Raw genomic sequence first — 27,500 nt, 5'->3', positions numbered from 1 at the left:
AAAGGTGGTGAATTGATTCTTTAATTTCAGCATTTCAGGTACATCAAGTACTGACGGTTTGTCACTCTGGTAGCCATGTCAATGAGATAAGACCATATAGTTTAATTTTAATATCAGCTGCACGCACACACAAACACACACACACACACACACACACACACACACACACACACACAACACACACAAACACGCACGCACACACAAACACACACACACGCGCGCGCGCGCGCACACACACACACACACACACAAACACACACAAACACGCACGCACACACACACACACACACACACACACACATACACACATTTGTTTGCAAATAACTTTCTATACTAACAAATTGTTCTATCATGCAAATACGTATCATGTCAAAACGTTTTTGCCAATATTCTCTAATCTGCGTTGAGCTTGACTGCAGGGACGAGAGAGTGGTTGAAGGCGTGGTCAAGAGGGTGATCAGGAGGGCAACTATAAGGTCCAGGGTAAGGTCCAGGGTAAGCAGAAGGGTAGACTATAAAGCTGTCAGAAGTGTGTACAGGATATTGAGCAATAAGGTTACCAGAAAAATACTGAGGGTTGTAGCCAGGAGGGTTTGTAGGAAAGTGGTCAGCATTAGCCTGGTTTGTCGAAGGATGAGAAATTATTATAGCTCGAAGAGCTATAAAATCAGCAATCGTCACACTCGTCTAAACACATACAAACAACGCATGTCAATACGTCAACATTGTATTAATTAATTTATGCTAATTATATCTTGCAAATATCAATGTTAGATCTAACAATTACTGAATACATGTCTAGGTATTAGATTATGTATGTAAATATATGACTAGCAGATATGGTGTTACTTGGCCTTACCCATGAAAGAAACGACAGAAAACTGAACGCGAGAATTGCGTACACTCGTCCCTCTATTTCGGATGAGAAATCGTAGTCTAGGTTTTTTCTGCCCGTATCACCCCACGTCTTTGTCCTGGCACGAGACACACAACAGCAACTGTTAGCTACAGTATATATGCCGTTGCGACGAACAAGTGTTTCCAACAGGGCAGGTATTCGATGCGCGTACACGGGCAAACGCACTTGAGCTTTGATAATTGATATTGCAAAACTAAGCCTAATGGGAAACTGAAGCCTCCTAAATTCAAATACAGAGTCTGTTGAAATGATTGGTATGAGAGGCAAAACGACGTCTTCACCCTTGAAACTGCCTGTTAGAATCGTCGCTTTGATGACATTGGTGAGTAATATCTGAACAACCAACCTTGTACCATTGCTTAGCCTAGGAGGGTCCAGGTTTCTCAAAAGCATAATGGGTGCAGTGATTTTAAGCATCAAGTTGTGTGGTGGAACACCTGGAATTTTTTTGCAGAGAATTCAAAAATTCTGCTGGGTAGTTCACTTGGTCGGAGTCCAAAGCTGAGTCAAAAGATTTGTAGCACGTTTGTTCTCCTGGCAACTATTGCAATGAAGAAGCACTAGAAGTGCAAACCATCGGGCCGGTATGCACCTTGAAGGTAATTAGTCGCGCTATGGCAGAATGGTTTAATTGCTCCCTAGACGTCTAGTTCTTTGTGCAACTTCTCTAGGCGTCTGATTGTTTGTGCAGCTTTTGAAGTCGTAATGAGCCACTATGAGCGTTTTTAGGCGTGGCATAGGTAACACCAAAGCCAAAACAAAATTAGATGTGGGAAAACATGAACGTTACAAATGTAGCTAGATTAGGCGTTGTTTCTAGTGGTAAACCCTCACGTACAACAAAAGAAACAGCTTGCCACCGATTTTCCATCTCACAACAATCTAGACGTCTGGTTGTTTGTGCAGCTTCTCTAAACATCCGGTTGTTGTCGTAATGGGGGAAAACATGCACGTTTCAAATGCAGATCAGGTTGTTTCGAAGTGCAAGAACAAGCCAAATGTTACAAGTCGGGTAGTCTCGACGCGCCTTACGTGATAAAGTAACGCGCGTGATCATTGTTCTGTTTAATTTGTTGGTGGGCAAGTTACAAATGTAGAGCAAAACAAGCAGTTCATTACCGATTTTCCGGCTCACAAGAACGTAGACGTCTGGTTGTTTGTGCAGCTTCTCTAGGCATCTGTTTGTTTGTATAGCTTCTCTAGACGACTGGTTGTTTGTGCAGCTTCTCTAGACGTCTGGTTGTTGTCGTAATAGGGGAAAACATGCATGTTACACTGTACAAATGTAGTTGTTTCGAAGTGCTGGAGCAAGCCAAATGTTACAAGTCGGAGAGCCTCGACGCTAGGTCGGCTGGCAATCTTCGATCCCCTTACGTGATAAAGTAACGGGCGTGATCACTGTTCTGTTTGTTCTGTTTGTGGTAGGAAACATATGTTACAAATGTATAGCAAAGCAATCTGTTCACCAACGATTTTCCAGCTCACAAGAATGTAATAGTCTCGTTTTTTGTGCAGATTTTCTAAGCGTCTCGTTGTTTGTGCCGCTTCTCTAGCTAGACGTCTGGCTGTTGCCTAGAAGCAGTTACCAAACAGAGGTGGAGCCTCATGAGTCATGATAGCATCATGATCGTCTATCGGTCGGAATAGCTTCATTTGCATCTGCGCTAATCGACTATATACGGTCGGTCACTCGGTCGGTCGCTCGGTCATCGAACGATTACTATATCTTCAGCCCGGAAATCCGGGCCTCGGGTAACAACTTGAAATTTATGGAATCAACATCGTCATTTCTCGGTGAACTGACAGGTTCGGTACTTGGGCGACAGGAGTGTCACTGCGTGACCGCAGTATTATGGTGTCGTTGCAATTGGCACGCGTTAATTGAAACCACGCATACGTCACGCAGACGTCAGTGTGACTGTAATAACAACAGATATCCCATGACTGACTTGGCTACACTCGATATCGATAGAGCGAAACCCAGGCATGAAACAGATATTCTCGTGGCATGCATGTGCATGGGGATCGTAAATTCGAAGTCGCACCGCGGTCACGTCCTGGCGAGATTTCACTTGGGGATGGACTCCTCGACAGGAGACCGTCTAGATACCAAAGCGTGCGTTTGCACTGTGGTATGGAAAGTAGTCTTCATGCTCGGTTTCGTGGCGATCGGCCTGGCAGTTTTGGCGTGATTGATGTTACAGACTGACAGACAGATCACACTCGCGTCAAAGGAGGCCGTTCCCAAAGCGACACGACGCGACGGGTTGGATAGGATTTGTTCCTATTCCAGAAGCGGCCGACGCGAGACACGACGTGTGATCTTTTGTATATTGTGAACCAAGCTTTAGGCTGCATGGCTATTAATTAACACGTGACAGCTATAACCGCGTGACGTAAATTCAAAAAAAGTTAGAGCCGCGAAAACTTTATGTAATAACTCCCGCGAATGGTCTCAGATAGTGAAAAATTTTGCACAACAATTTTCTTTTCAACTCGACAAATTTACCACAGACCTAAGTGGTTGTCGTCACTCTCGCAACTAACTTATTGGATTCGGAGTTTGTTCAACAGTTGTAGAAATAGACGGCTATAGTGACGCCCGGAGTCATATTCATAACTAGCCCACCATCCCGTTCTCCGCTCGAGTGAATTAATTAATTATCGTTGTATGCACACACACAGACACAGACAGACAGACAGACAGACTTTATGTCCTTATAATCTCATAAAACTTGAAATCTGTATGGACTCGCAATTAGCCTTTATTTGCTATTTATCGGCAAGTAAAAAATCCGATCTAGTCTTTCACATTTCACATTTCACTTTTGTCAGCCAGGCTAGCGCCTCACTTGAAGCAGCTACAACGACAAGAGTCACACCAAACCATTCGCTCTTGTCCGAGGAATTGCACTGACCCAACAGCTAGAAATGTGCGAAGTCCACCCAGTATCATGTCAACAGACCTGCCAACTCTCCCACATTGAGCGGGAGACTCCCGCATTTGGCATCAAATCTCTCGCATTCTGACCATTGGTGGGCGTGCCTGTTCTGTGTAACCATACACTTACCCTTAATAATTAACAAAGTTACTGATCATGTGATCTGGATATCAATGTCTATGTGCAGCCCCTCTCTCCATCTGGCTCTTTCATACATACTTGGTCACAATCAGAGTCTCCGGGTCACAATATTGACATAGAAGGAGGAGTCGGTCAGGCAAACTGTCCGGAAGTGGAAAGGGGGAGGGGCTAGCTAGCCTAGACTACCAAGGAGTTGTCTAGAGTTATCTAAGAAAGCCACAAAACAATAGAATCTAGAACATCCCAACTAGCAGCGAGAATGTACATACCTCGTTCTTATATTTAGCCTAGACTTTAATTAATATATTTACTAACGGGCAGTAGTACGTACAAGTTCTGTGTCTATTTTGTTGCACTTTGCTTATTCTTAGTACTATTTATGTATTATTTAACACTTATTACAAAATAAAATTTATTGATATTAATGCTATTGTAGGCGTGTCAAAAAATTGTTAGACTCCTGCATTCTCCCGCATTTTTTCTTGCAAACTCACGCGTTTTGATTCAGCTAGCTTGGCAGGTCTGTCAGTCAACTGCTGCTACGCAATTCTAGACACGCTTCCATAACGCCATGTTATTCCGGTCACGTGTGTAGATAGCCTACATTTTTTAGCACATACATTTGTACGTGTATGTTTTCCCAACAACAACCAGGGCGAGGTGTGTAGCTGTACCTGACTTGTAACATTTGCTTGTTCCACAGTGTTTCTGCATAGCGGTTCTGCAGTCTGTCAGCTTGAATTTTGGATGTGCGTGGCTGAGCGGCCGTGGTGTTGTTGCAAAGATCACTAGTGTCGTCTTCAACAGAAATTTGGTGTTTGACGGGAATTTGCGAAGGAGAACGTGCATTGTCCATGACCCCGTCTGTTTGTCGGACAAAGCGGCTCGGCCGACCTGTAAGTGTACGCTAGTGCGTCTCTATTCATTTCTGTTTTACGGTATCCGAAGTCAGAGCGAACAGACGCCTAGCTAATCTACATGTGCACGTGCATGTTTTCCCGCATTGATGTTTTGTTTTGGCTCTGGGGTCACCTCATTACAACAACCAGAATTGCGGTTAGACGGATAGCTGTGTAAATACGGTACAGTGCACAGTAGGCGACGTCTAGCTAGAGAAGCCGCACAAACAACAAGACGCCTAGAGAAGCTGCACATGCAAAGAACGAGACTTTTACATTCTTGTGAGCTGGAAAATCGGTGGTGAGCTGCTTGTTTGGTCTCCATTTGCAACTTAAGTTTCCCACCAACAAACAGAACAATGATCACGCCCGTTACTTCATCACGTAAGGCGAAGATTGCCAGCCGGCCTAGCGTCGAGGCTCTCCCACTTGTAACATTTGGCTTGTTCCATCATTTGGAAACAACTACATTTGTAACATGCATTTAGAAACAACGCCTAGCTAATCTAGCTGCATTTGTAACGTTTCACATCTAATTTTGTTCTGGCTCTGGTACCTATGCCACGCCTAAAACCGGCCATAGTTAGGACCTCAAAAGCTGCACAAACAATCACCTGCACAAAGAACCGACGAGGGAAGGTTGTAAAAATAGAAGCGAGGTCCTACGGGACGTTGGCTGACGGACTGCGTAGCTACCCGTTGTACATGATAGCAGCCAGTCACGTGACTTACCTCAAACTCGACCTGTGGCCATTTCAATAATGCTTCATAGTTATTACCCACATCATACCATTCTGTCATACCATTTTGTCATAGCGCAACTAATTTACCTTCAAGGTGCATACCGGCAGAGGGTTTGCACTTCAAGTGCTTCTTCATTTATTGATGCAATCAATGTTGTTCAGATACCACACTCTCAGATGGGAAGATTTTAAATGGCCGCTCATACAAACGTATCCAAAGACGTGCTATCCAGATTTTTTAAAAAATCATTTTGAGAAAATGATGGGTATGTAGGGATGAGTATGTACTTACTTAATCATGCTCCTCTCCTACATCACAATCTTTTTAACTAGATTAGTTAGAACGCAGCAGTCGTGTGTGACACTCACAGTACTGGATTGTGATGTAGGAGATGAGCATGACTAAGTACATACATACTCATGCCTACATACCCATCATTTTCTCAAAAGGGTTTTTGATTTTTGTGTTGCAGATAAACCTCCAACACCACGCCCATGCACGTGCACATGCACACAAACACAAAGCTACACCGTAACTTACAAGATGATAAAACAGGAAATCCACAACATTGACATGACCACTTCTGACACGCCGCACCCAAGGACGATTCCCTTCTGTACACGGTTCATCTTACACACATGAACCAGGAAGTCCAGAGCAGACAACGCGATGGCTGCTATCAGGGACACTGAACCACAAGCGATGCCAACATCGCAAAAAGGCTTGCTAAGATCGAAAGCGCACTCTTTCCTGTACGAATATCTATTGACGTAGACGTTGGCAACGCAGGCGACTACGATGACACCAAATACCTAGACACACAGCAAATAAGCTAGTCTCACGCACATGCAACTGTCGTCACTAATAACGTGCACGCGTGTCTGGTCAGCTTGTACATGGCGTGACGCGTGACGCCAGTGCACTGGCGGATGTGAGAGAAGCATGTGCTCACCAAACTAGCAATTCGAAGTAAGACTCGAATTCCAACCGACTTGTGACTTTCCGTACACATTTCACTCGAGCAATTGCTAGAGGATTGGGTACACAACCAGTGGCGCAGTTCGGTAATGACGTCACCAGTTAGTCACGTGTCAATGTTCAACATTTTCGCAGCTGGCCCTCTAGAAATATATAAATATGAATAATAGTGTTTCACATTATCGTTGTTAAACAATAGGCAAAACATTTTACTGCTCCAATTAATGCAGTTTTGGCTGTCAAGAGTGCACGAGTTTCAGACTTTGGGGGTACAAGGCTCTACATATACTCCTTTAGTGTTCTTAATACACTTGTGTAACAATATTAGCTTCTTGTAAACTTGTTAAATTCACGACATGCTATAACATAGACTGTCTCTCACTAGGTCGTTTACTTCCTTTCACATCTGGCAGTTCGTTAACAATCAACCCAGATCATGGATCTGCAGATCACCTAAAAGAATGGTGAGAATGATTCATTTCTATTAGGAACAAATAAGTTATTGTGTTTATCAATGACACACTGTGGTATTCTAGGTATGAATCTGTTGAATTCCAACGACATCACCTTCAATCCATTACCACCCAGCAGACATACAGTAAGAAGAGAAATAGTTGCATTTATATAGTAAGATATGTATACAGCTAGAATTGCTTTTCGTCATTAAGTCAATACACCCACAAAACTATTGAGTCAAATCAAAGATGAAAATCTTGGCCATGGAGACAAGGTCTAAGAGATATTTTATTCTTCCCCTGCCTAAATTCTAGACTTTGTTTCTTAGTCGGACTATTTCAATGTGCAAGCAACTGTACTGTTTTTCAAGAAAGATAATGCTCTTTACGAAGTATAGTCTATACATTTATCAGTATTTCTTAAGTGATAGGGTATATCGAATCTATTTCACAGGCTTGCCCACTGGAAGACCAGAACTTCAAAGTGGTTGACATAGGGAATGGACAATACCGGTGTGAGAAACTTGACACAACATTTGATTCATTTAAATGACAATATTGCTTGCAGGTCAGATTGTACATTCATCTATACAAATACTAAAGACTCATGTGTGTGTTTGTGCATGTGCCTGTGTGTGTGTGTGTGTGTGTGTGCGCACGCGCGCGCCTATGTGTGTGTGCCTGTGTGTGTGTGTGTGTGTGTGTGTGTGTGTGTGTTTGTGTGTACACGCGCAAACGCGTCTGTGTGTATGTGTCTGTCTGTGTGTCTGGGTCTGTGTCTGTCTGTGTGTATGTGTGTCTGTGTCTATGTCTGTGTCTGTCTCTGTGTTTCTGTGTCTGCGTAGGTAAACACCCGTGACTGCACTGGTGAACAATGGATTACTTGTTTCAATGAACCAGCTGAAACATTGCTTGGTTACTCAGCACAAGCACTCGCAGAACTTAAAGAATCAGTAAATTTTTTATAAAGTTTTTTGTTATTTTCACTGCTTATGATTAAGTTTTTGCTACTACAAACTTTGGCATGTACACTTTCAAACTCAAAGTCAAAGTTGGCAGTTACAATGTATATATATATATATTATTTATTGTTTATATATATATTATATATTTGTATATAATACAGATAACACAGATAACACATATCCGCCCTATATATATATATATATATATATATATATATATATATATATATATATATATATATATATATATATATATATATATATATATATATATATATATATATATATAACTTTGATAACAACAAAATACAAATTCTATTCTTATTATTCTTTGCTCTTTGTAGGAAGAAGAAAAGGGGAAATGCACTTGCATTTCTGTTAGGCATATGTAGAAACTGTGACAGTTATTACTCCAAATAAATCAATTTGTTGCTGATAGATCACATTCTGCCAGCTGTTTTTGCCTTACACACTTTTATTAACTTGTTAACCTGCATTTAGAAACAACGCCTAATTTAGCTGCATTTGTAACGTTCCCACGTCTAATTTTGTTTTGGCTCTGGTACCTATGCCACGCCTAAAACCGGCCATAGTTAAGACCTCAAAAGCTGCACAAACGACCTCAAGAGCTGCACAAACGACCTCAAAAGCTGCACAAACAATCACCTGCACAAAGAACCGACGAGCGAAGGTTGTAAAAAATAGAAGCGAGGTCCTACGGGACGTTGGCTCGTAGCTACCCGTTGTACATGGTAGCAGCCAGTCACGTGACTTACCTCAAAGCTCGACCTGTGACCATTTCAATAATGCTTCTTATTTATTACCCACATCATACCATTCTGTCATACGATTTTGTCATAGCGCGACTAATTTACCTTCAAGGTGCATACCGGCCGAGGGTTTGCACTTCAAGTGCTTCTTCATAAGAATATGAACAACATCACAAACTCGACCTCATTTGAACTGATGACTATAAGTTATAACTATTTCAAACATGATCAGCAGCCCTCTCAGGCCCGTGCCAAACAAACCAAGGAATTCCATGGAATTTCAAGGCAAATTTCAAGGCAAAATTTCAAGGCAAAATTTCCGTGGAAGCATGATATTTCTACCATGGTTACCCTGAAAGCAGGGGAGAAATTTTCCATGGTAATCAGGGTTATTATTTCTGTGAAAGCATGGAACGTTTCCATGGAATTTTTTCTTGCTTGATGTATTCATGGAAATAACGGTGGTGCTAAAACTAGAGGCAGTATACTCTGAATTCCATGTTTCATGGATCAGCCACTAGTTCACACGCGGGAACTCTGTTTGGCACAAGAAATGGTGATTGGAAATCTCTGCATTGCACAATTAACATCTACTAGTAGACATAATTTTCTAGCTACGGTATACAGTGCACAGGTAGTCTATAGCTATATCCAGTTACTTGCTATTGCAATTAATTAATTAATTAAGGCGTATTGTACTTGTACATGTGTGCTAATAATACTGCTGAGACTAGACTTTCTTGGTGCTTGCAGATAATGATTTTAAAACAAATTATATTATTACGAGAGCATACAACTTATAGTCATTAATTAATAAGCAATATAGAATGTTGCTTCAATTGTACGTACGCATGTTGACTATTCTAGCTGCATGACTTCCAGACTGAAAACTCAAAAGTAATATAGCTCGCTATAAAGAGTGTAGGTGCTATGAATGGAGTTATATATTAGTCAAGAAGTAGTTTTTTTGTAAACTGTGCTCATACTGCATGTCAATATAAGTACTCACTGTGCTTATCTTTGTGGTTTCAGCCCACGTACGCTGCTGGTAATCAATTCGTCTTTTGTAAAGACAACTGCAGCTAGTTCTCTCACGACCTCAAAAGCGGATGATGCGGCTCTGCATTTTCTTTTCAACAAAGGCTAGAAAGACATCAATCATGAAGTCTCTGAATTTCTGTTAACAATGACGAAAAACCACAAACCATGTCTAGACTGTTGCCATCTTCATTCTCCTAAAACAATTAACACATTATTTAACTTAATACAATTAATTAACCGGACAGGTCATCAATCCGGATATAATAACTTTCTAGAGGCAAGCGTTTGAGGCCGAGAACAAACACTAGAGTAATGTGTGTAATTCTCTTGCAATTTTCTCATATCAGTGTTCGTTTACACTGACAACGTTACTGCATTCCACTGCGTGGATTTCGTCGCCGTTTTAGCTGCACGTCTTGGTAGGGAGTCAGGGCGTGTTAGTCCGGGATAATGTGTGTAAGGTCAGGTCAGGCCTGTACGGGAGACTGCATACGAAAAGGCTAAAATTAGAACTCGCATTCAATGGTCTGGTAGCCTCGTACCCAGGCCCTCTTGCGCGCCCGGAGAAGAGGGCCTGGGTACGAGGCTAATGGTCTGGTAGCCTCGTACCCAGGCCCTCTTTCGCGCCCGGAGAAGAGGGCCTGGTACACGTTGTATTCGCATGCGCGCATAAATTAGAAGGAAATCGTGGTAATATATGCACGCATGCGGAACCGACGTTGTTTAGAATCTCGAGCCGATAATGTCGCGCGCAATCGACAGTGAAACAGCTTCCGTATTCAGTAGTGATGAAGCCCTAGATCTAGACCCAAGGTCAAGTGAAACTCCGCGTTCGCGTAATCTTTGACTTGTTCTATCATCAGCAATACTATAGGAGACACGATCGCGACAATGACGACATATCCACAATCTTCTTCACCACATTTCTCTAGCTTGCAGTCAACCCTATACGGTGTATGTTGATAGCACAGCGATTTACCGTATCCTGTAGGAAGCCAGCTGCAGACGTCGTTTCCGTTGTAGATGTGCTCTACGACAACACGCTGCTGCTCCTTCAGCTCTACATTACACAGCCTAAGCTTGCCTAGAGCGTAGTGCAACACCATATCAAAACTAGAAGCTCTGCCTTCATCCACCATTTGCCAAATTGGGTCTCACTGCGCGCGACATTATCGGCTCGAGATTCTAAACAACGTCGGTTCCGCATGCGTGCTTGCATTACCACGGTTCCTTCTAATTTATGCGCGCATGCGAATACAACGTGTACCAGGCCCTCTTCTCCGGGCGCGCAAGAGGGCCTGGGTACGAGGCTAATGGTCTGGTAGCCTCGTACCCAGGCCCTCTTGCGCGCCCGGAGAAGAGGGCCTGGTACACGTTGTCTTCGCATGCGCGCATAAATTAGAAGGAAATCGTTGTAATGTATGCACGCATGCGGACCCGACGTTGTTTAGAATCTCGAGCCGATAGTGTCGCGCGCAACTGTTGAACAGACAGTGAAACAGCTTCCGTGCGTGGATGAAGCCGTAGATCCAGACCCAAGGTCAAGTGATCCAACTAGACGATTTTAGACCTTGTTTTGTGGCAGTGTCGAGTTCGATGTCTAGTCGTACTGCAGTCAGTCTGTTTACAGTGCTTGCTCTTAACGAGGGCTGCAGCAGAAGTTGCAGCTTATTTTGGGAATTTCTATTTGTACGACAGACGGCAGATCTTACTCCGTCCATTCGACCTGTAGCAGAAAATTGAGGGTGCAGGCACATGACAGCCACAACTGGTATCTTAAGTCGAAAAAAGCAGACAAAGAACATCACCTGGTGCGCGTTCGATTGGGCTCTTCCAGCCTCTTCCAGAGGAGGCTCCGTGTGCACGCCGTACGTTCTTCCAACTTCTATAGTTCTGCTGTTAGAGTCGAAAGAGCCAACTCTACCAACTCTGCTGCTCTTTGGAAGAGGATGGGAGAGCCTAATCGAACGCGCCCCTATATCCGTACATACGTATTCCATACGTATTTGCGCGCAACACTATCAGCTCGAGATTCTAAACAACGTCAGTTCCGCATGCGTGCACACATTACGCCGATTTCCTTCTAATTTATGCGCGCATGCGAAGACAACGTGTACCAGGCCCTCTTCTCCGGGCGCGCAAGAGGGCCTGGGTACGAGGCTAATGGTCTGGTAGCCTCGAACTTCCAGACCAAAAGCGCGTGTGTTGCGGTAAACGTAGAATAGTTTTCAGGAGGGTAACCATAATTTCTTTATGACTTCAATGTCACTTAACTACATGACCAAGACTGTCAGAAAATCATACTCCTCCGCAAACCAGGAGGAAACTCGATCAAAAGCGCGCCTTGTACGCAAATTTGACTAAACCACCAATAGGACTACAATATCAACAGTACGACTTCTGTCTATCGATACTGAAAGTACTTACCAAGTACACTATACTCAGAAAACCACCTGCAATAGGTTCACAACAGCTTGATGGAAAAGGCGTATCGCTTAGCGCGCGCTCGTGACCTACATCGCGAGAGCCAAGCCAGTGTCTGTGTGCGCGCGCGCGCGCATGTATTATCAACTTGTTATGTAACGATTCAGTTATACGTGTATAATTAATGTATTTATTGACAATGAAAATAAGCAGTTTCATCAATTTTACCTAAATCGTGCACAGCAACAGCCGGGTACTGTACTGACCACGCAGACTGCCAGCTACATGGTATGTTTAGCTAAAGAGGCTAGGACTGAATCATCTACCAGCTTGACGTATAGATAATATACTATTTCCAACTATCGAGATACGAAATTGCGCAATCATGCTAAACGTTACGTTTGCAATTACCAGCATTGTTAACAAGCACTCTACTGTTTCATTGTGACAGCAGGGTAGGCGAGAGGGTAATCAACAGGGTTGCCAGGAGGGTACACAAAAGGCTGGAGCACACAGCTGCCCGACTGAGTAGGGTATGGAGGATGGTAGACTATCACAGAGTTGCCAGGAGAATACCCAGGACAGTAGACAGGAGGGTTTACAGGATAGCAGACAGTAGTAGCTTGGTTTGTACGAAATGCATCAACATCAGCTCGATTTCGAAAATCAACAACCGCCATGACGATCTAGAAACACAAACAATGCATGCCACCACGTCAACATTCTATCTAGCTTGTGCTACGTGTATAACTCGTAAAACGTTTTGATTTAAATTTAATTAATTAATAATTACTAAATACTATTTTGTTAATTACCGATTTTGTTAGTGTTTGCTGATCTTACCCACATAGGAATTGACAGAAAACTGAAAGCGAGAGTTGCATACACTCGTCCCTCAATCTCTGTACCGAAATCATATACAGCCACAATAATCCAAGTCCGTGTTCTGGCACACACAACAGCAACTGTCAACTACTACTACTATAAATCATGCATTAGTATCATAGAATGGATTCTAGTATCCCCAGACTCACGTGAGCTTGGCAGTGTCCGGTTCCCGTATAATTCCCAGACTCACGTGAGCTTTTGGCAGAGTCCCGTATATGACACTGGCAAGCTCACGTGAGTCTGGAAACAAAGCTATATTTTAGTTTCTAGGGACGTGATAAGATAGCTTGCCTAAGTTAACCATTTGTAACGTCCAGTGCATTTTTGTTAATGTTAACGATTAGTGTAATAATTCTATTACTAATTTATTAATCTTTTTAATATCTAAAATATTATTGAAAATTTGTTATACAGTAGGTATATCCTAAGTGTACTTACTTAGGATTTTATTGTAAATTTTTGTATATAAATTACTGTACGTAACCAGGTATACATTAACGCACGCTACAATACTACTTAGTACTTGTCAGTGTACTTAGATTTGAGGATTTCTAGTTGCATCAATATGCCAGCTAAAAGAACTGTTGGTAAATAAAACGTCGCCATTACATGCGCTCAATTCGTAAAGAAAATTATTTAATTAAGTTAATTAGTATTTTGAAGCAGAATGCATGGCTATAAGTGTCAACCACAGAGGTCAACAGGCGATTTCACACCCACGTTGTCTAGCCGGATGTCGGCATCGTTTGAATGTCTGCACACAAGCGTCCGAGCTGACCTTTTTACTATACATGCATTGTCTAGCTACTCACCACACTCATAATTAATGACGTCACACTTGCAGCTCAACTTACAAATAGCCACAGCAGGCGATCCACAAGATTGCCATGACTATGTCCAGAATGCCGCTCGTAACGCTGATGATTTGACGAGTTGGATTTTTGATCTCACGCACAAAAGCCACACAGTCCAAAGTACAGAATACGACGGACAGTATCAGAGACAGTGAGCCACAAGCCAAACCCAACTCACAAGCTGAATTTTTCGCGTCCAAATAGCATACTTTACTGTAATCGTGATAGTAAGAGATCTTGACGAAGAGCTTGTCAGCAATGCAAGCGAGCACTACGACACCAAAAGCCTAGAAAAATGTATACCAAGTCTCTTAGTGTGTTATCTTGTGTATTACGAAGTTACGGCGACTAGTCTGGTGGAGCCTACACTAGTACTGTACAGACGGTTTGCAAGCAAGACAACACGCTCGCGTCGGACTGGACATGCACGACATCCTGTATGTCTAGGGCGGATGGACATAGATGACGCATGCAGAGCTTACCAGACTAGCCAGCCGAAGAACGATTCGAGTTGCAGCCGACTTGCGATTTCTCATCTCACCGCGCGGTATCTGATAATCAGTTAGAGAACGAAACGGTATACAGAACGAAAATGTTAGTCAGATAGCGCGCTAGCGTCTTGCGCACATCCGTGATTATGCACTGCGCAGTGACGTCTCTGTACACTGTACCCTGTACCTAGACGGCTCTGACGTCAACAAGAGCCATATACGGAAGCAGCTTGATATCAGTCCGCCGTTCTCGGCCGCACTGATATCAATACACACAAATAGTGTAGCGCGCGTTACCAAATCTGTAAAATTTCGAAGTGGCTACGGGTACGGGCCCGTACCCGCAACTTGCTCCGGCTACGGGTACGGCACACTGGTCACATGACAGCTTTGCTTTTCTGACGCTTGCGCATTGTTTGCATGTGCCGGTGACTGTCTGCACGTGCAGACTTCAAAGTTACCCGCGTAAATCTACCCCGCGCAAGTGTGTTCTGACCACCGCCAGTTTCTTTCGCGCCCAAATGTTTGCGAATTTCTCAAGCTCGACAATCAAAGGCAGACAATCATTGACTGAAGCCGTACATATACATGGTGGGCGGTTCCGATAACGATTCACACTCGTAGGTCTATCAGAGAGCTGACCAGGCAGGAATGCGGTAGACTGAAGTTTCCTAGTGTGAGTCCAGAGCAGGGTCAGGTCATCACTGTCCCCAGAAGCAGTCTTTTCAGCAACCCCCACACCAGTACTGTGATGCCCAGTGAGTCTGTGTGCAGAAGACTAGCCGGAAAGATCAATCAAGACTGTGACTGTAAAGATGAAATCCAGGCTGCTGGATTCTTGTTTGGTGTATTTGATCTTGATGGAATTAGAGAGTTCCTAGCAATACACAAAGCCAAATCCATCACCTCACAGGTAAATATGATTGATGCAAGAAAGAACACATTGTTTGTCGTACTGACCCTTGCATAAGTACAATTGACATGAACTTCACAGGAGCATGCACGCACATGTATCTGGTAAATATAAGGGTTTACATTCAGTTGGTGCCAACAATACTGCTGACTTGGAATAAATACGGTAATTCACACCACTCCGTGCCCTCTGTCATTTATTGTGATACATCTTCAACATAGATACAGAACATACTTTAAAAACCAGCAACAGGTCTCAAAGCAAAATACCATATGCTATACAGACACTATATAAAGCAACCTCTAATCTTCAAATATAAAGTAGTCACCTCTTTCTCGCCTAACGAAGATATTGAATCGACAATAAATATATCATTCCTCTTGTCCTAATTCAACTGCTTCTAAGGAAGCCTCTAAAGAAGCACTCATTGATGATTGATTTCCGAACTGTGAATTAGTTCCTAGTTCCTCATACTTTGCGACTCAATTCCCTCTTTGAACAGAATAATCAGCTTACCACAAAAAATTCCTTTCAGCATGAGTAAAGTATGGTGCTAGGAGGAAAGTTGAGGAGTCATATAAATGAAGCAAACTACTATCAGACAGATCATATGCAATCACACACATTCAAATCTTTCAATTAAATCAATCAATATTAAAATCATGTCACAGCTTTCTAGATTCCGAAACTAGTTTTATCAGTTTGCTTCTCTACCATACTATTATGCAATTCAGAAATAGCGCAATAGAAAACTTTTCATAATTGATATTACTTCAGGACTAGGGTTGCATGCCAACACTTCATAAGCTGTCAGCTGAGCAAGCCACACATGGCCATCTAAACATGAACTATATGGTGCTAATTCTAACGCAATTGGTACTGCTCCAAACTGCAGTAAAGTTTTCAATTAATTATTCTTATACTTGGATGTACCAACACCTGACATTAATAGAACATCACTGTGCCACAACTGTCAACATTACCATGCAAACAGTAGCCCTGTTAGCAACATAATTCCATTGCGAAGATGTCTACCTAATTCTGCACTAGGGGTAACATGTTCTTTAATGTTTCTCCATTTAAGTTTTTGTTAAGTCACTCTTGAGAAAAACTGGTTTTCTACAAATTTAACCATTCCTGACTTCTTGGATGTGACACCACTCGACAACCAAAGTTTCCAGCTATTCAAAAACATGTTATGGAACCAACCAGCATCTGCCATAACAACGACATGTGGTAACTTAAGCAGTCATCAAATTTCCATGTTGACTTGCAATCGTTGGCTAACAGAGGATATTCTGCAAAGCTTGTCTGATGTCTTAAATCAACGTTCAAGAGACTGTCTGTGCATAGTTCTCTCTGAGTATAACAAAACACGATTGCATGAAGTTGTTTTAGCAGCTGCAGAAGGCAAGGAAAACGTACGTCTTGCATTCTTGATCTTAAACGTTTCAGTAAATCAATTACTTCAGACCACCATGGCTTCCAACAAGTTGCTAACAGGAAATCACTGGGTGGTAGCTGTAATAGATGTCTGTGCTGAAACTACCTACTACTGTGATCCCTTAGGTTTTCCTATTCCCATCAGTCTGTCAGTTGAAACACAGCAGGTTTCTTTAGAACTGAAAAGGGTTCTTAGCAAGCAAATGAAAATGTTCTATCACACGATTGCAATGCATAAGCCGATGTTTGGCCTCAATGGTGAACACATCTGTTCTCGAAATTGTTTGACCTTTCCTGTTCAAAAGTGTTCATCGGCATGTGGAATAATAGCGTTTACATTTGTTGCAATTTCTGCATTTACCCCAACAAATGTCTGGGAATCTATATGCTCACCCCACATGGCTCTGAATGATGTAAAGTCAAATTTGACTCTATTTTGGCAAGCAAGTAAATATTCACCTTACCTACGCAAGGTGCTAGCGTGTTGGATATCCACTCAGACTATTGACGTGACAAACATCATTGATAAGTCTGCACTTGTACCCAAGGCATCGCCTTTTAACAAACAAATTTCATATCAACATCAAGCAAGCAGACTTAGACTTAGACTTAGCCTGAAGCAGAAAGACTGCGAAACTGAAGAAGACAGTTTTTGTCACAAAAATGCACCATGTGACGAAGGTACAGAGAATAGCAATGAAAGGAGTCCGTCTACTACTCACTTGGACATCTCTTCTATAACAGCTCCACAGCTCACAACTGGACAAGAATTTTCCTCCTTTGAAGAGCTAAAGCACTGCATTTCTAGTTATGAAAGAGCAACATTTGTACAACTCCACATTAGGAGATCCAGGTCACTAAAATCTGCCAAGAAGCGAGCAACTAAAAAGAACTTCAATTCTGACTTAAGGTTTTCAGAATTACAGTATAACTGTATTCATGGTGGAAAGCACTTCCAGTCACGGGGTACAGGAAAACGCCCTAATCACTCGTAAGTCTCATTTGTTTGTCGTAATAGCTATTCAACACCTTCATATGTACAACTTCACTACATTGCAGAACCTTTCAAATGGAATGCCCATGTTTTGTGGGAATTGTAGCATCAACGGATGGACAAAAATTGACCATCAAAAGTATAAACCTCCAGCACAATCATGACATTAGCAAGGTAAGAATTATTGTCATCTTTGCATTCAATAATTAAAAGGCATGGCATATTGCATTGCACTTGGTTATAGTACTTTAGAGACAATACCAGCACCTTCTTGTTTTCATAGGAACTCTTCAAGCAACTACCACGACAGAGAAAGCTTTCCAATGATGCCAAGCAAGAAGCGCAAAAGTTGCTGTCATTACAAGCAAACAAGAAGATGGTTCAAGATAAACTGTCAAACGAAACAGGCCAAGTGGTTCTTTTAAAGGACCTGAGCAATCTATCTACGCTAATGAAAAGTGGCAGTACCCGTAACAACTTAGAAGTTACTGTCAAGGAACTGACAGAGCAATATGGTAGGTTATTACGTAGGTTTTAAATGCTGTAGAATGTGTTGTTAATGTGCATTTGGGGTGGTCACGTGTAGGTTCAAGTGTGCATGTAATGACAAATGACCAAAAAGAACTATTGGGAGTCCATTTTCAAGATGACCAAATGAAAAAGGCATTGGATGCTTACCCTGAGATATTATTTATTGATGCCACCTACAAGCTTCTTGAGCTGCGGTTCCCATTATACATTATCCTCATAGAAGATGGCAATGGGCAAAGTGAAATTGCAGCAGCATTTTTGTTACTTGAAGAGACTGAAACATCACTATCAAAAATCACGTCTATTTTTAAAGAAAACAATCCGTCCTGGACAGCTACCAGAGTTTTGATGGCAGACAAGGACATGACTGAATGTGACGTACTAGCATCAAATTTTCCAAATGCTGACCTTTTGATTTGCCTCTACCACACTCTCAGGTCATTTCGACGAGAGATTTCTTGTGAAAAAATGGGCATCACATCAGGTCAGAGAACCTTGTATTTGGAGCTTCTCCAGCAAATGGCATATGCCACAAATGAAGTAAAATATGCAGAATTGTATTCTCGTTTCAAAACCAACGCTCCTGCAGCTGTAATCGACTACTTCAACAAGCAGTGGCATCCCATTCGTAAGCAATGGACAATGGGTATGAAATACAGCACAGGCAACTTCTTGAACGCGACCAACAATAGACTTGAATCACTAAATGCCAAATTAAAATCTGTCATTCCCGCTTTTCCTCCATGGAAACATTCACTGAGAAGTTCTTTGTTATTCTGAGAGTACTACAGTCAGAACGAGATCATAATGCAAGTCTTTCAGTTTTGAAAGTACCCACTGCATTTCATTCAACCTCTGATGAAGCAAGCAAGCATTGTATGCGGTGCCTTACTCCCTGTGCCTATAAGTTTGTGAAAAAGCAAATGGATATGATTGCAAAAGTTGCATTAAAATGTGCAGAAAATCAGCAGTATCATGTGTCCTCTAGTGAAGGCAATATTACAGTAACTGCAACCTCATGCCAGTGTCTAGGATGGCTCTCAATGAGGCTCCCATGCCGTCATATACTGTCCGCAAGGGCTGACATTGGCATGAGCTTATTCGACGAAGGATTATGTGACAAAAGGTGGACACTACACTACTTCAAGTCAATGCACAGAGTCTTTTCAAAGGATTTTGTCAGCAATCAGTCGACTGTATCTCTTGTTACTAGTTCATTGCGTGAAACACATAACTCAGCACAACCACTCTCTCAGGTTTGTATTACATGGCTAGAACTTCAACAACATTGCCTGCAGTATGCTCTGGTTCAGTTTCAGAAATTTAAACTTGTTTCAAGAGTCACAAATAAATTATCTACCCTAGCTTCAGAAGACTCTGGACTAACCTTTACCAAGTGATTAGAATTGTTGAACAATTAGTTACAGCATGGGAAAATGGAGAAACAGTTGCATTAGTCAATGGTAAGACCTAGTGGCATTATGTATACAAACTGTGTGCATACACCAATAAATGTGAGCAAATACACATGCGCATGCTGATGCAACAAGTAGGCACACACATTGTACATATTTACTTTGTTAAAGACAAAATGGTGTCAGTTTTGTTTTGACAAAAAAACATAAATGTGTGTAGACTCTACAAAAGAAAAGCAACAATATTCAAAAAATGAAACACACAAAACAGAGCTCAACAAGGTAAACTCTTTTGCCACCGCCAATAGTAATACTTAAAGGAAACGTGTTCTGACACTTAACAGTTCCATCAGTAAAAATGAAACAAGAATCAGAAATGAATGCCTGCATCCCGACACCAAATGCTGCAAAGGCAAACCGAAGACAACTAGGTATGTTCTTCACCTTTTGCATACTGCCTGATATTACATACGACATTGAGTCCAGTGTTGTTTCTTTGTATAACAACAAAGAATGCATTGTTTGTAGCAGAGACCACAGCAGAACGACTGCTTGAGAGTCAACAAGTAAGTTAAATATATACTCCACTGACATGGTATTATTGTGAATTGTGATCACTATAGTTCTTCTTAGATCTGCTCAAATGACTGACATACAGATAGCAATTATTGAACTAACCTTCTACATAGTATGACGTAGTCACTACAAGTGTTTCTAGCCATTATGAGGAAAGTAGTGTCTTGATTATACAGTACCGTACCATACCATACCATACCAAACCATACCATACCATACCAAACCAAACCATACCATACCATACCAAACCATACCATACCATACCATACCATACTATACCATACTGTATTGTACTGCAGTGTAATATACTCTACTACAAGCTCCAATGCCCGGCTTCGCCCAGGAGACAACACATGCCAGGTGCTTCTCCTTTCCACTTCATAGCGCTGCAGTTGACACACACGTTTGTCATAGAGCCAATACAACACGCAAGTGGAGGAGAGACAGGTTGCCTTTATAGGTAGAGATTATAGCATTAATGACAGACAGACAGACAGACAGACAGACAGTTGTGATGTCTTCCTCTACCCATATTGTCTACTCTGTATCAACATTGTCATCATGGATTGCACGCATCTTTACCTTGCGTCAGCGCTAGGCGTCTTCTATGGTGGCCATGCACGTTGTGATGTCCATCCATGTTATCCGGGAGACAGACAGACAGTGTTCAGTTTTTTGTTTTTAGTTGTCAGTGTAATGTAGTGTATCGTGCTTTGCTTAATTTGATTTAGCCTGTAATAGTTCTGATTTATGAAAATATAATACCATTGACAGACAGACAGACAGACAGACAGAAGTTTGCACTTTCATCTGGCAATTTTGTCTTGGTGGCTTCTCTCAGATTGGGTCTACCTTTGTCTATTTACTAAAATGCAAAATGGGTGGAGGCCCAGTTTGGTCTCACAATTCTGTTGTTTTGTGCTGGTCTGAATGCATGAGCAGTCTACAATGCCAGCATCAAATTGAACCAAAAGATAGATATACAACATCCAACAATAGAGCAGACATTGTTGTGTTTGACTCAACATGTGGGGGAAATGTTGAGCTTGATGTGGCCCTTGCTCACCCCTGGAGCCAGGACATTCTGCGAAGTGCAGCAACTACGGATGGAGCTGCAGCAAGAAGAAGAGAAGACATCAAACATAGCAAATATTCTCAAGAGCAGTTGCCTGGAGGGTACACTCCTACCCTTATTCCACTAGTTTTCGAGCACTTTGGTGGGTGGGGAGAAGAAGCATCAACGTTCCTCAATAAACTTTCCAAACTATATAGAGATGAAGAAGAAAGAAACAATCCCTCAGATTTTAAAACACATTGGAGAAGACGCTTGTCAGTACAACTTCAGCGTTGCAATGCCTCGGTGTTGGCTAGAAAGATAATCAGAGTAACATATGGACAGAATACTGACCAGAGTTTAGATGTTGTTCAACTTTCAATTCAGTAAACTAATTTTCGGTTTGTAGGCTCCGTAGGGGAGCTTTTTAATGCTAATTGTTATTTGTGTAATTGTAATTGTAGTTGTGACACTTGTTGTTCATTAGCTGTTACTTTAGTTTCACCTGTATTAGCTTTGATGTATAAAAATATATGAAAATTTGACAGACAGACAGACAGACAGACAGACAGACAGACAGACAGACAGACAGAAAAACAGGTCGCCTTTATAGGTAGAGATTATAGCAGAAAGTATCTAAAAATGCGTTTGATGGTTGGAGAGGCAGAGGGGGTGTAGCCAGGTCACGTACAGTTTGTATAGAGAACCGTTTACTGTCACTAATTAGCCGTGGTGTAAGTGCTTTTACCGTTTAGTAGCAGCCAGACAGAATTCTCATTCATAGTTATATCCCGTACAATTGCCGTTTCTAAATCCCGTTGATTTTTGGATTAGCGATTGGGTGAAACCATTTCGACTTGGACATTGCTGCCGTTGCGAGGAACAGGTGTATCGAACTTGGCATCTATTTGACACGTGTCCAGTTTCAAAAAATCCCGTTGATTGGATTATTGATCCCGTTGAAGCCATTTCGACAGTCCCGTTGCGGAGAACAGGTGTATCGAACCTGGCATCTATAAATTCGACGTGAATCCCGTAACGTGCAAGTCACGTGCAATACTTACCCAGAGAATCCGTTCCCCCGTATATAACAAATGCCGACTCTCGTCATTTCGACAGTCCCGCTGAACGTCGTCTCTTCGAAGACGTTGCTGGCATTTCGGAGAACAGGTGCATCAAACACGGCAGCTCTTCGACGGTCGTAGAGTGGCAAACGACTGTGGGTGTATTTTTCAAGACCCGGATATCAGCAAAAATATCTTCCGTTTCCCGGCGTCGCCCGCAATAAACGACACGCTCAGTGCGTACCGTCCGACGTCGGGAACAGGCAGTGTGAATTCGGCGGAGATACGATTCGGCGTTCCGGAGATATTCGCGCACGAGCGGAAGCGAGCGCCATAGGCGGGAGATGGCGTCGTCGTGAGAGAAGTCAGGAAGACAATCACGGTCTCACTTTCGAGATTAATGAATTCAGCGTGCGCGAGCCAAATTTGGTCGAGATCGGACTCGCCGTCTTTGAGAAACGCTCGTACGGACGGACACACAGACAGACAGACAGACAGACACCTCTCCTTTATATATATATATATATATATATATATATATATATATATATATATATATATATATATATAGATACTACTGTATTCTCCTGTAATATAACACCCTGGGCGTATAGAAAAGGAACGCTTTTTCCTGGGCGTATACTAGGGCATGGGCGTTATTTTGGTCCCAAGCGTATACATGGTTGCAAAATGCTGTCGTTTGGCCAGTCATCATCTAAACACTTGATGACAGCAATACCACAAATGCTTGCAATTATCCATTTGCAAGATCAAAGGTACTGGTATCCATACAGCATCAGCATACACGCAGAAACTACACTACACACACAAACCGGAGTGGTCGGCCTGAAATCAGTCAAAAGCATCAGGATTGGTAATTGCAATGAAGACATGAGTCTAGCGGTAAGCACTTTTACTCAACACTGACACCAGCTCATCAAACGCACAAAGACGGAGACAAATGTTCTGCGGACCCCATTTTGATTTGTCTGCACACGCGTATCCTGGGCTATACTTGGGCATGGGTGTATAGTTGGGCATGAGCGTTTTTTCAGGCTGAAAGTTCTGACCTGTCGCACATGGGCATATATACGGGCATGGGCGTTATTTCAGCATGGGCAAATAGCAGCAGTATACTATACCATGTAATAGTTATAGCATGAGTCGTGGAAATCCATGTACATTGTTATTGATCCAAAGCCTTCAAGGCTTATCAATAAGCTAATTGACAGAACCACATGCGAGATCCAATTATCTAGTTGATAAGCCTGAGAGATTGAGGTGTCAATAAAATACATGGACCCCATTACAACCATGCTTTAAAATATTTAGAATATATCATGTGACCTTTAGAGGTATGTGATTAGTGAATTTGGTACGGTGGCAGTTTTGAACCTACCAAGACATTTCTATCATGTATAGAACACCCCATTTGACTAATCAGATTGTCTAAAGATCACGTGACGTAGTCTAAAGTATCCCTTACTTCACCACACCATATTGGATGTTATACCATGATCACGTGACATGCGACCAGTCACAAGCACGTATTGAGGTGGTGTATATGGCATATTGCACAGCAAGTATGCAATAACTTACTTCTGCTTAATATCTTAGTCTCATTTATACTTACATGTCACGTGACCATGTTATAAATAACTTATCATACGATTAGCGGGCAATATGGCTTTACCAGCAATCAGAACGGGGTTATAAAGTCATATATAGCACGCCCATCATACGATAAACTACACTTATACAATACTATAAATAAACAGATGGTACACAGATATGAGATGCATTTCTTACCTCTTACAGTCTTCTAAAGGATAGAAGAGTTACACGACCTCTTCTGGTTGTTTTTGCCTTTCCTCCTCTTTCTAAAATGTTGAAATAAGGACTGATGCTTATTCTGGTTCTTCTGCCTGAAAGAACAGAAGAGAAAGTCGTGTACATAACTTCTGTGCCATTTGCATGTAATAGACAGCCACTTAACTCTACCTAGCTTGTTGTGCTATATACAACCATAGGGTACATGGCAGCAGAGGAGACAGGGCCATTGTTGTGAGACTTGATGATACTTCCTTGATTACCCATCAAATAAACAAGATGATTGACCTTCTTATACAATTGGTAGACATGAGGCAGAATCGTTGAAAAACTAGACTTTCCTCCATCCAAGGTATGATATCATACCTAATTTTAAAAAGAACCAGTCAGGATAGAACGTCCTCTAATGCCAACCTAACATGCATATGCTTAGCTCTGAACCTCCTTCTGTTAGGGTTAGGGTTACTTACAAGTTAGGTCACTGCTGGAGCCAGCACCAGAGTCAAAAACAACTATGTCCGGCCGCTTTCATTATCTATGTACCGATAAAAGACTTCTTTCTTGTGATGAAGATTTAGTTCATGAAGGCAACTGCTCCAACAGCAACTATTTCATCATGTTCCCTGACTGACTGACTGACTGACTGACTGACTGACAAAATCATTTATAGACACAAATTTCTAAATACAGAACACCAAAAGTTAAAAATATTATCCATGACAGTGGAATCACGGTCACAGCAAACTACAAGTTAAAACTAAGCGCAAATAGTAGAGATCAATTCTAATGAAAAGCGCTTTGAATGGCACTGTGCACTGACTGACTGACTGATTAATTAACTGCCGTTCGTTAGTTGCAACACATATCTGTCTACACAGACAGACACATCGAAAACGTAAATCTGTTTAAGCCACTAAAGTAGCACTGGAGAAAGATGAATTAACTAAATGAATTGTCTCTGACTGTTTGTATCACATTATCTCTTCTTGTTAAATCACAGGATAATGACTTTGAGAAATCAAAGTTAGCCAAAGAATTCAAACAAGATCTCCAGAGTGAGTTTATAAAATGAAATCAGAGTGTACTCAGTATTTGGTGCATTGACAATTACATTTGTTCATGTCAGGTATCAAGATGCCGTCTACATATCGAAAGAGAGGAAGACCAAAAGGACACGAACTAACAGTGATAGGCCTGCCATCAAAAAGAAGAGGTCGCTGAAAACTCTCCAGCCATTTACTAAGTTGCACACATCAGTAAAGGAGAAGGGTAGGTATTTATCTGGACTAACAAGCACATCCAGCTAGTTACTCTGTACATTGTGCAGTAATGCTAGAATGGTTCGTGGACGCAGATTTGGCAGCAGGTGTGCTGAAAAATTCACAACAACTGCTTAGTGAAAGAGATGTCGAGGCTAGGCCAGAGATGGTAACTGATGCTGTTCTGGATGAGAATGTAGACATTCATTTAATCAGGAAGTACTTTCAACACGATGCTTGGCTGCTTGTGACCCAAGTTGTACGGCAGAAGCAGGAAACTCAAGGATACATTTGCAAGTACTGTTCACATGATCTAGATGATGAGTCACAAGCAATTTTGTGTAACCACTGCCTTCAGTGGTTTCACATGAAGTGCATGGGGCTGAAACAGAAGCCAAAGAAAAAGTACTGGTTTTGCAGGCATGCCCAATGTAGCTAGTGCTCTACCACGCTAGCTATATATAGCCATATTTACGTATAGATAATTATCTAGACATACCTATTGCCGACTAAGATTATAGCTTGCTTAGCTGTGACAACTTCGTTGACTTACCGACCCAACGCTATGCGTATACGTACAGTGTCGACAAATCGCGAGTTGCGAGAGTGTCATGTGATCAGCGTGAAACGTCATGTGACCAGTTTGCCGTACCCGTAGCCGGAGCAAGTTGCGGGTACGGTGTAGCAGCGGATTAGGTCCGGCCGGTCAAATAGGTCCGCTTGCTAACGCACTTTTACCGGAAGACAGGCAAGAGTGGAGTTAATCAACGAGCTGATGCACAGGTCAATAATGGCTGTCAAAGATCAAGTCTTGAACTCTCCAATGTTGCCATTTCTTGTCTAAAACCGTTTACTACTAGTAGGTGTACTGTCGATATAAGGTAAAATGGCTGAACGGATAGCTGATGCAAGTGAATTAATTAGAGCGTAACTATCATGTGATCACGTTTATGTACGTGTAGTATCAAGGCAAATAGAGTGTAGTGGTAGGTCTACCCTACTAGAACAAGTTTTAGTTTTCCCCAGGACATGTACATGTTGTGTAGAGTGGTTGCATGTGTCACATGTCACATCTTTTCATTACAGTATCTACTTCACCACCATAGCTACATTGACTCACACCCTTGTCAGTCTACCACACAAAGCATTGTCTGTCATGGTTGATTTTAGGGATGACTCAGTTTCAACTTGGCTGCAATGTCATCTGTCGCCCAAGTGCCTAGATAATGGTAGGCCAAGACATGGAAGACAGCATGTCTTGATTTGACACAATAAATCCAGTCTCCTGGTTCCCCCATAAATTCACTGAAATTGTCAATGTCTTTTGGGTCCATGTACCTTGCACTACTGGGGTTTGAAAAGTACGGTTTTTTAAAATAATTTAGTGCTTTCTTAATAATAGGCCATGGAAACTTTGCTCCAATAGTGAAGTGCCGCCACTGCCTTGTGCTCTCCTCGATGGTCACTCTTCGAGAAATGTTGGGTGGTTGTTGGGTGGGGCACACGTCCAACAATGTCTGGATGACACCTGTTGACTCCAATTTTTTCAGTGTTGTCTCCATTTCCTTTGTGGTGCAATGAATAGCTGCAAGAACAGTTTATTGAGATTTGTGTTTACAAATAAAGAGTGTACACTTTAGATCTCTTTGCGACAACAATATTCGGACAACAGTATTCGAACATCCACACATGAACACACAGTGCCTCTGCTCAACTTACTATATAATTTCTTTTCTGACTGTGACTCTTCTTCCTCCTTACTGTCAGTTTGTATGGCAGTATGTATTTCATGACTATATTGGCAGAGCAAATAATACAGTTAGCAGTTCGATCACACTTCTACTTTATGAATGATGTTGCACCTTCGGCTGTAGGTATCAGTATCTATGAGAGCACTTGTACGTTCCTCA

At 42.0% G+C, this 27,500-nt stretch overlaps 3 protein-coding genes, 2 long non-coding RNA genes and 1 pseudogene across 7 annotated transcripts in view; 2 read left to right on the top strand and 4 right to left on the bottom strand.

Moving 5' to 3' along the window:
• Positions 1 to 6,737, bottom strand: part of LOC134184458 (uncharacterized) — a 7,053-nt gene extending 316 nt beyond the window's left edge. The window contains exons 1-4 of the mRNA XM_062652157.1: positions 6,598 to 6,737; positions 6,186 to 6,457; positions 860 to 974; positions 1 to 687 (exon numbers count right to left, since the gene is read on the bottom strand). The exon at positions 1 to 687 is cut by the window's left edge and continues 316 nt beyond it. Of these exons, the coding sequence (XP_062508141.1) occupies positions 394 to 687; positions 860 to 974; positions 6,186 to 6,457; positions 6,598 to 6,657 (741 nt within the window). The 5' untranslated portion in view covers positions 6,658 to 6,737 and the 3' untranslated portion in view covers positions 1 to 393. The remainder of the gene's footprint in view (positions 688 to 859; positions 975 to 6,185; positions 6,458 to 6,597) is intronic.
• Positions 6,738 to 7,011: 274 nt separating this feature from the next.
• Positions 7,012 to 7,470, top strand: LOC134185030 (uncharacterized). The gene is made up of 4 exons (XR_009970730.1): positions 7,012 to 7,087; positions 7,160 to 7,221; positions 7,292 to 7,353; positions 7,408 to 7,470. It is a non-coding gene; the product is annotated as an uncharacterized LOC134185030 (long non-coding RNA).
• Positions 7,471 to 12,445: 4,975 nt separating this feature from the next.
• Positions 12,446 to 14,650, bottom strand: LOC134184388 (synaptogyrin-3-like). The gene is made up of 4 exons (XM_062652062.1): positions 14,503 to 14,650; positions 14,021 to 14,307; positions 13,122 to 13,224; positions 12,446 to 12,964 (listed from the first exon to the last, which is right to left on the bottom strand). Exons 1-4 carry the CDS (start codon positions 14,554 to 14,556, stop codon positions 12,710 to 12,712), a joined length of 699 nt encoding a protein of 232 aa, XP_062508046.1. The 5' UTR covers positions 14,557 to 14,650; the 3' UTR covers positions 12,446 to 12,709.
• Positions 14,651 to 14,909: 259 nt separating this feature from the next.
• On the bottom strand, positions 14,910 to 26,232 carry LOC134184308 (uncharacterized). 2 transcript variants are annotated; one of them, XR_009970645.1, is made up of 4 exons: positions 26,090 to 26,232; positions 24,503 to 24,697; positions 24,311 to 24,426; positions 14,910 to 15,977 (listed from the first exon to the last, which is right to left on the bottom strand). It is a non-coding gene; the product is annotated as an uncharacterized LOC134184308 (long non-coding RNA). The 2 variants fall into 2 exon arrangements; XR_009970646.1 differs by having other exon boundaries at positions 14,910 to 15,388.
• LOC134183990 (zinc finger SWIM domain-containing protein 1-like) lies at positions 18,208 to 19,792 on the top strand (annotated as a pseudogene).
• Positions 26,233 to 26,581: 349 nt separating the features above from the next.
• The window catches only part of LOC134184305 (uncharacterized), an 11,854-nt gene continuing 10,935 nt past the window's right edge, over positions 26,582 to 27,500 (bottom strand). For both annotated transcript variants that reach the window (XM_062651962.1, XM_062651963.1), the window contains 3 exons: positions 27,453 to 27,500; positions 27,310 to 27,383; positions 26,582 to 27,175 (listed from right to left, as the gene is read on the bottom strand). The exon at positions 27,453 to 27,500 is cut by the window's right edge and continues 16 nt beyond it. In XM_062651962.1, the coding sequence (XP_062507946.1) occupies positions 26,757 to 27,175; positions 27,310 to 27,383; positions 27,453 to 27,500 (541 nt within the window). In that variant the 3' untranslated portion in view covers positions 26,582 to 26,756. The remainder of the gene's footprint in view (positions 27,176 to 27,309; positions 27,384 to 27,452) is intronic.

This window comes from Corticium candelabrum, chromosome 9 (assembly GCF_963422355.1).
Source record: "Corticium candelabrum chromosome 9, ooCorCand1.1, whole genome shotgun sequence".
Taxonomy (NCBI): domain Eukaryota; kingdom Metazoa; phylum Porifera; class Homoscleromorpha; order Homosclerophorida; family Plakinidae; genus Corticium; species Corticium candelabrum.
Note: the sequence above shows the minus strand (reverse complement) of the source record. Positions and strands in the feature narration are given on the sequence as shown.

What these genes read in the sequence shown, in the direction of transcription:
- LOC134184388 (XM_062652062.1), bottom strand. Translation starts at nt 14,556, where the DNA reads ATGAGAAATCGCAAGTCGGCTGCAACTCGAATCGTTCTTCGGCTGGCT. An exon ending in TTCTTCGGCTGGCTAGTCTG is followed by an intron (nt 14,308 to 14,502) that starts GTAAGCTCTGCA and finishes ACATTTTTCTAG; the next exon opens with GCTTTTGGTGTCGTAGTGCT. An exon ending in ATCGCCTGCTGTGGCTATTT is followed by an intron (nt 13,225 to 14,020) that starts GTAAGTTGAGCT and finishes TGTGTGTGCCAG; the next exon opens with AACACGGACTTGGATTATTG.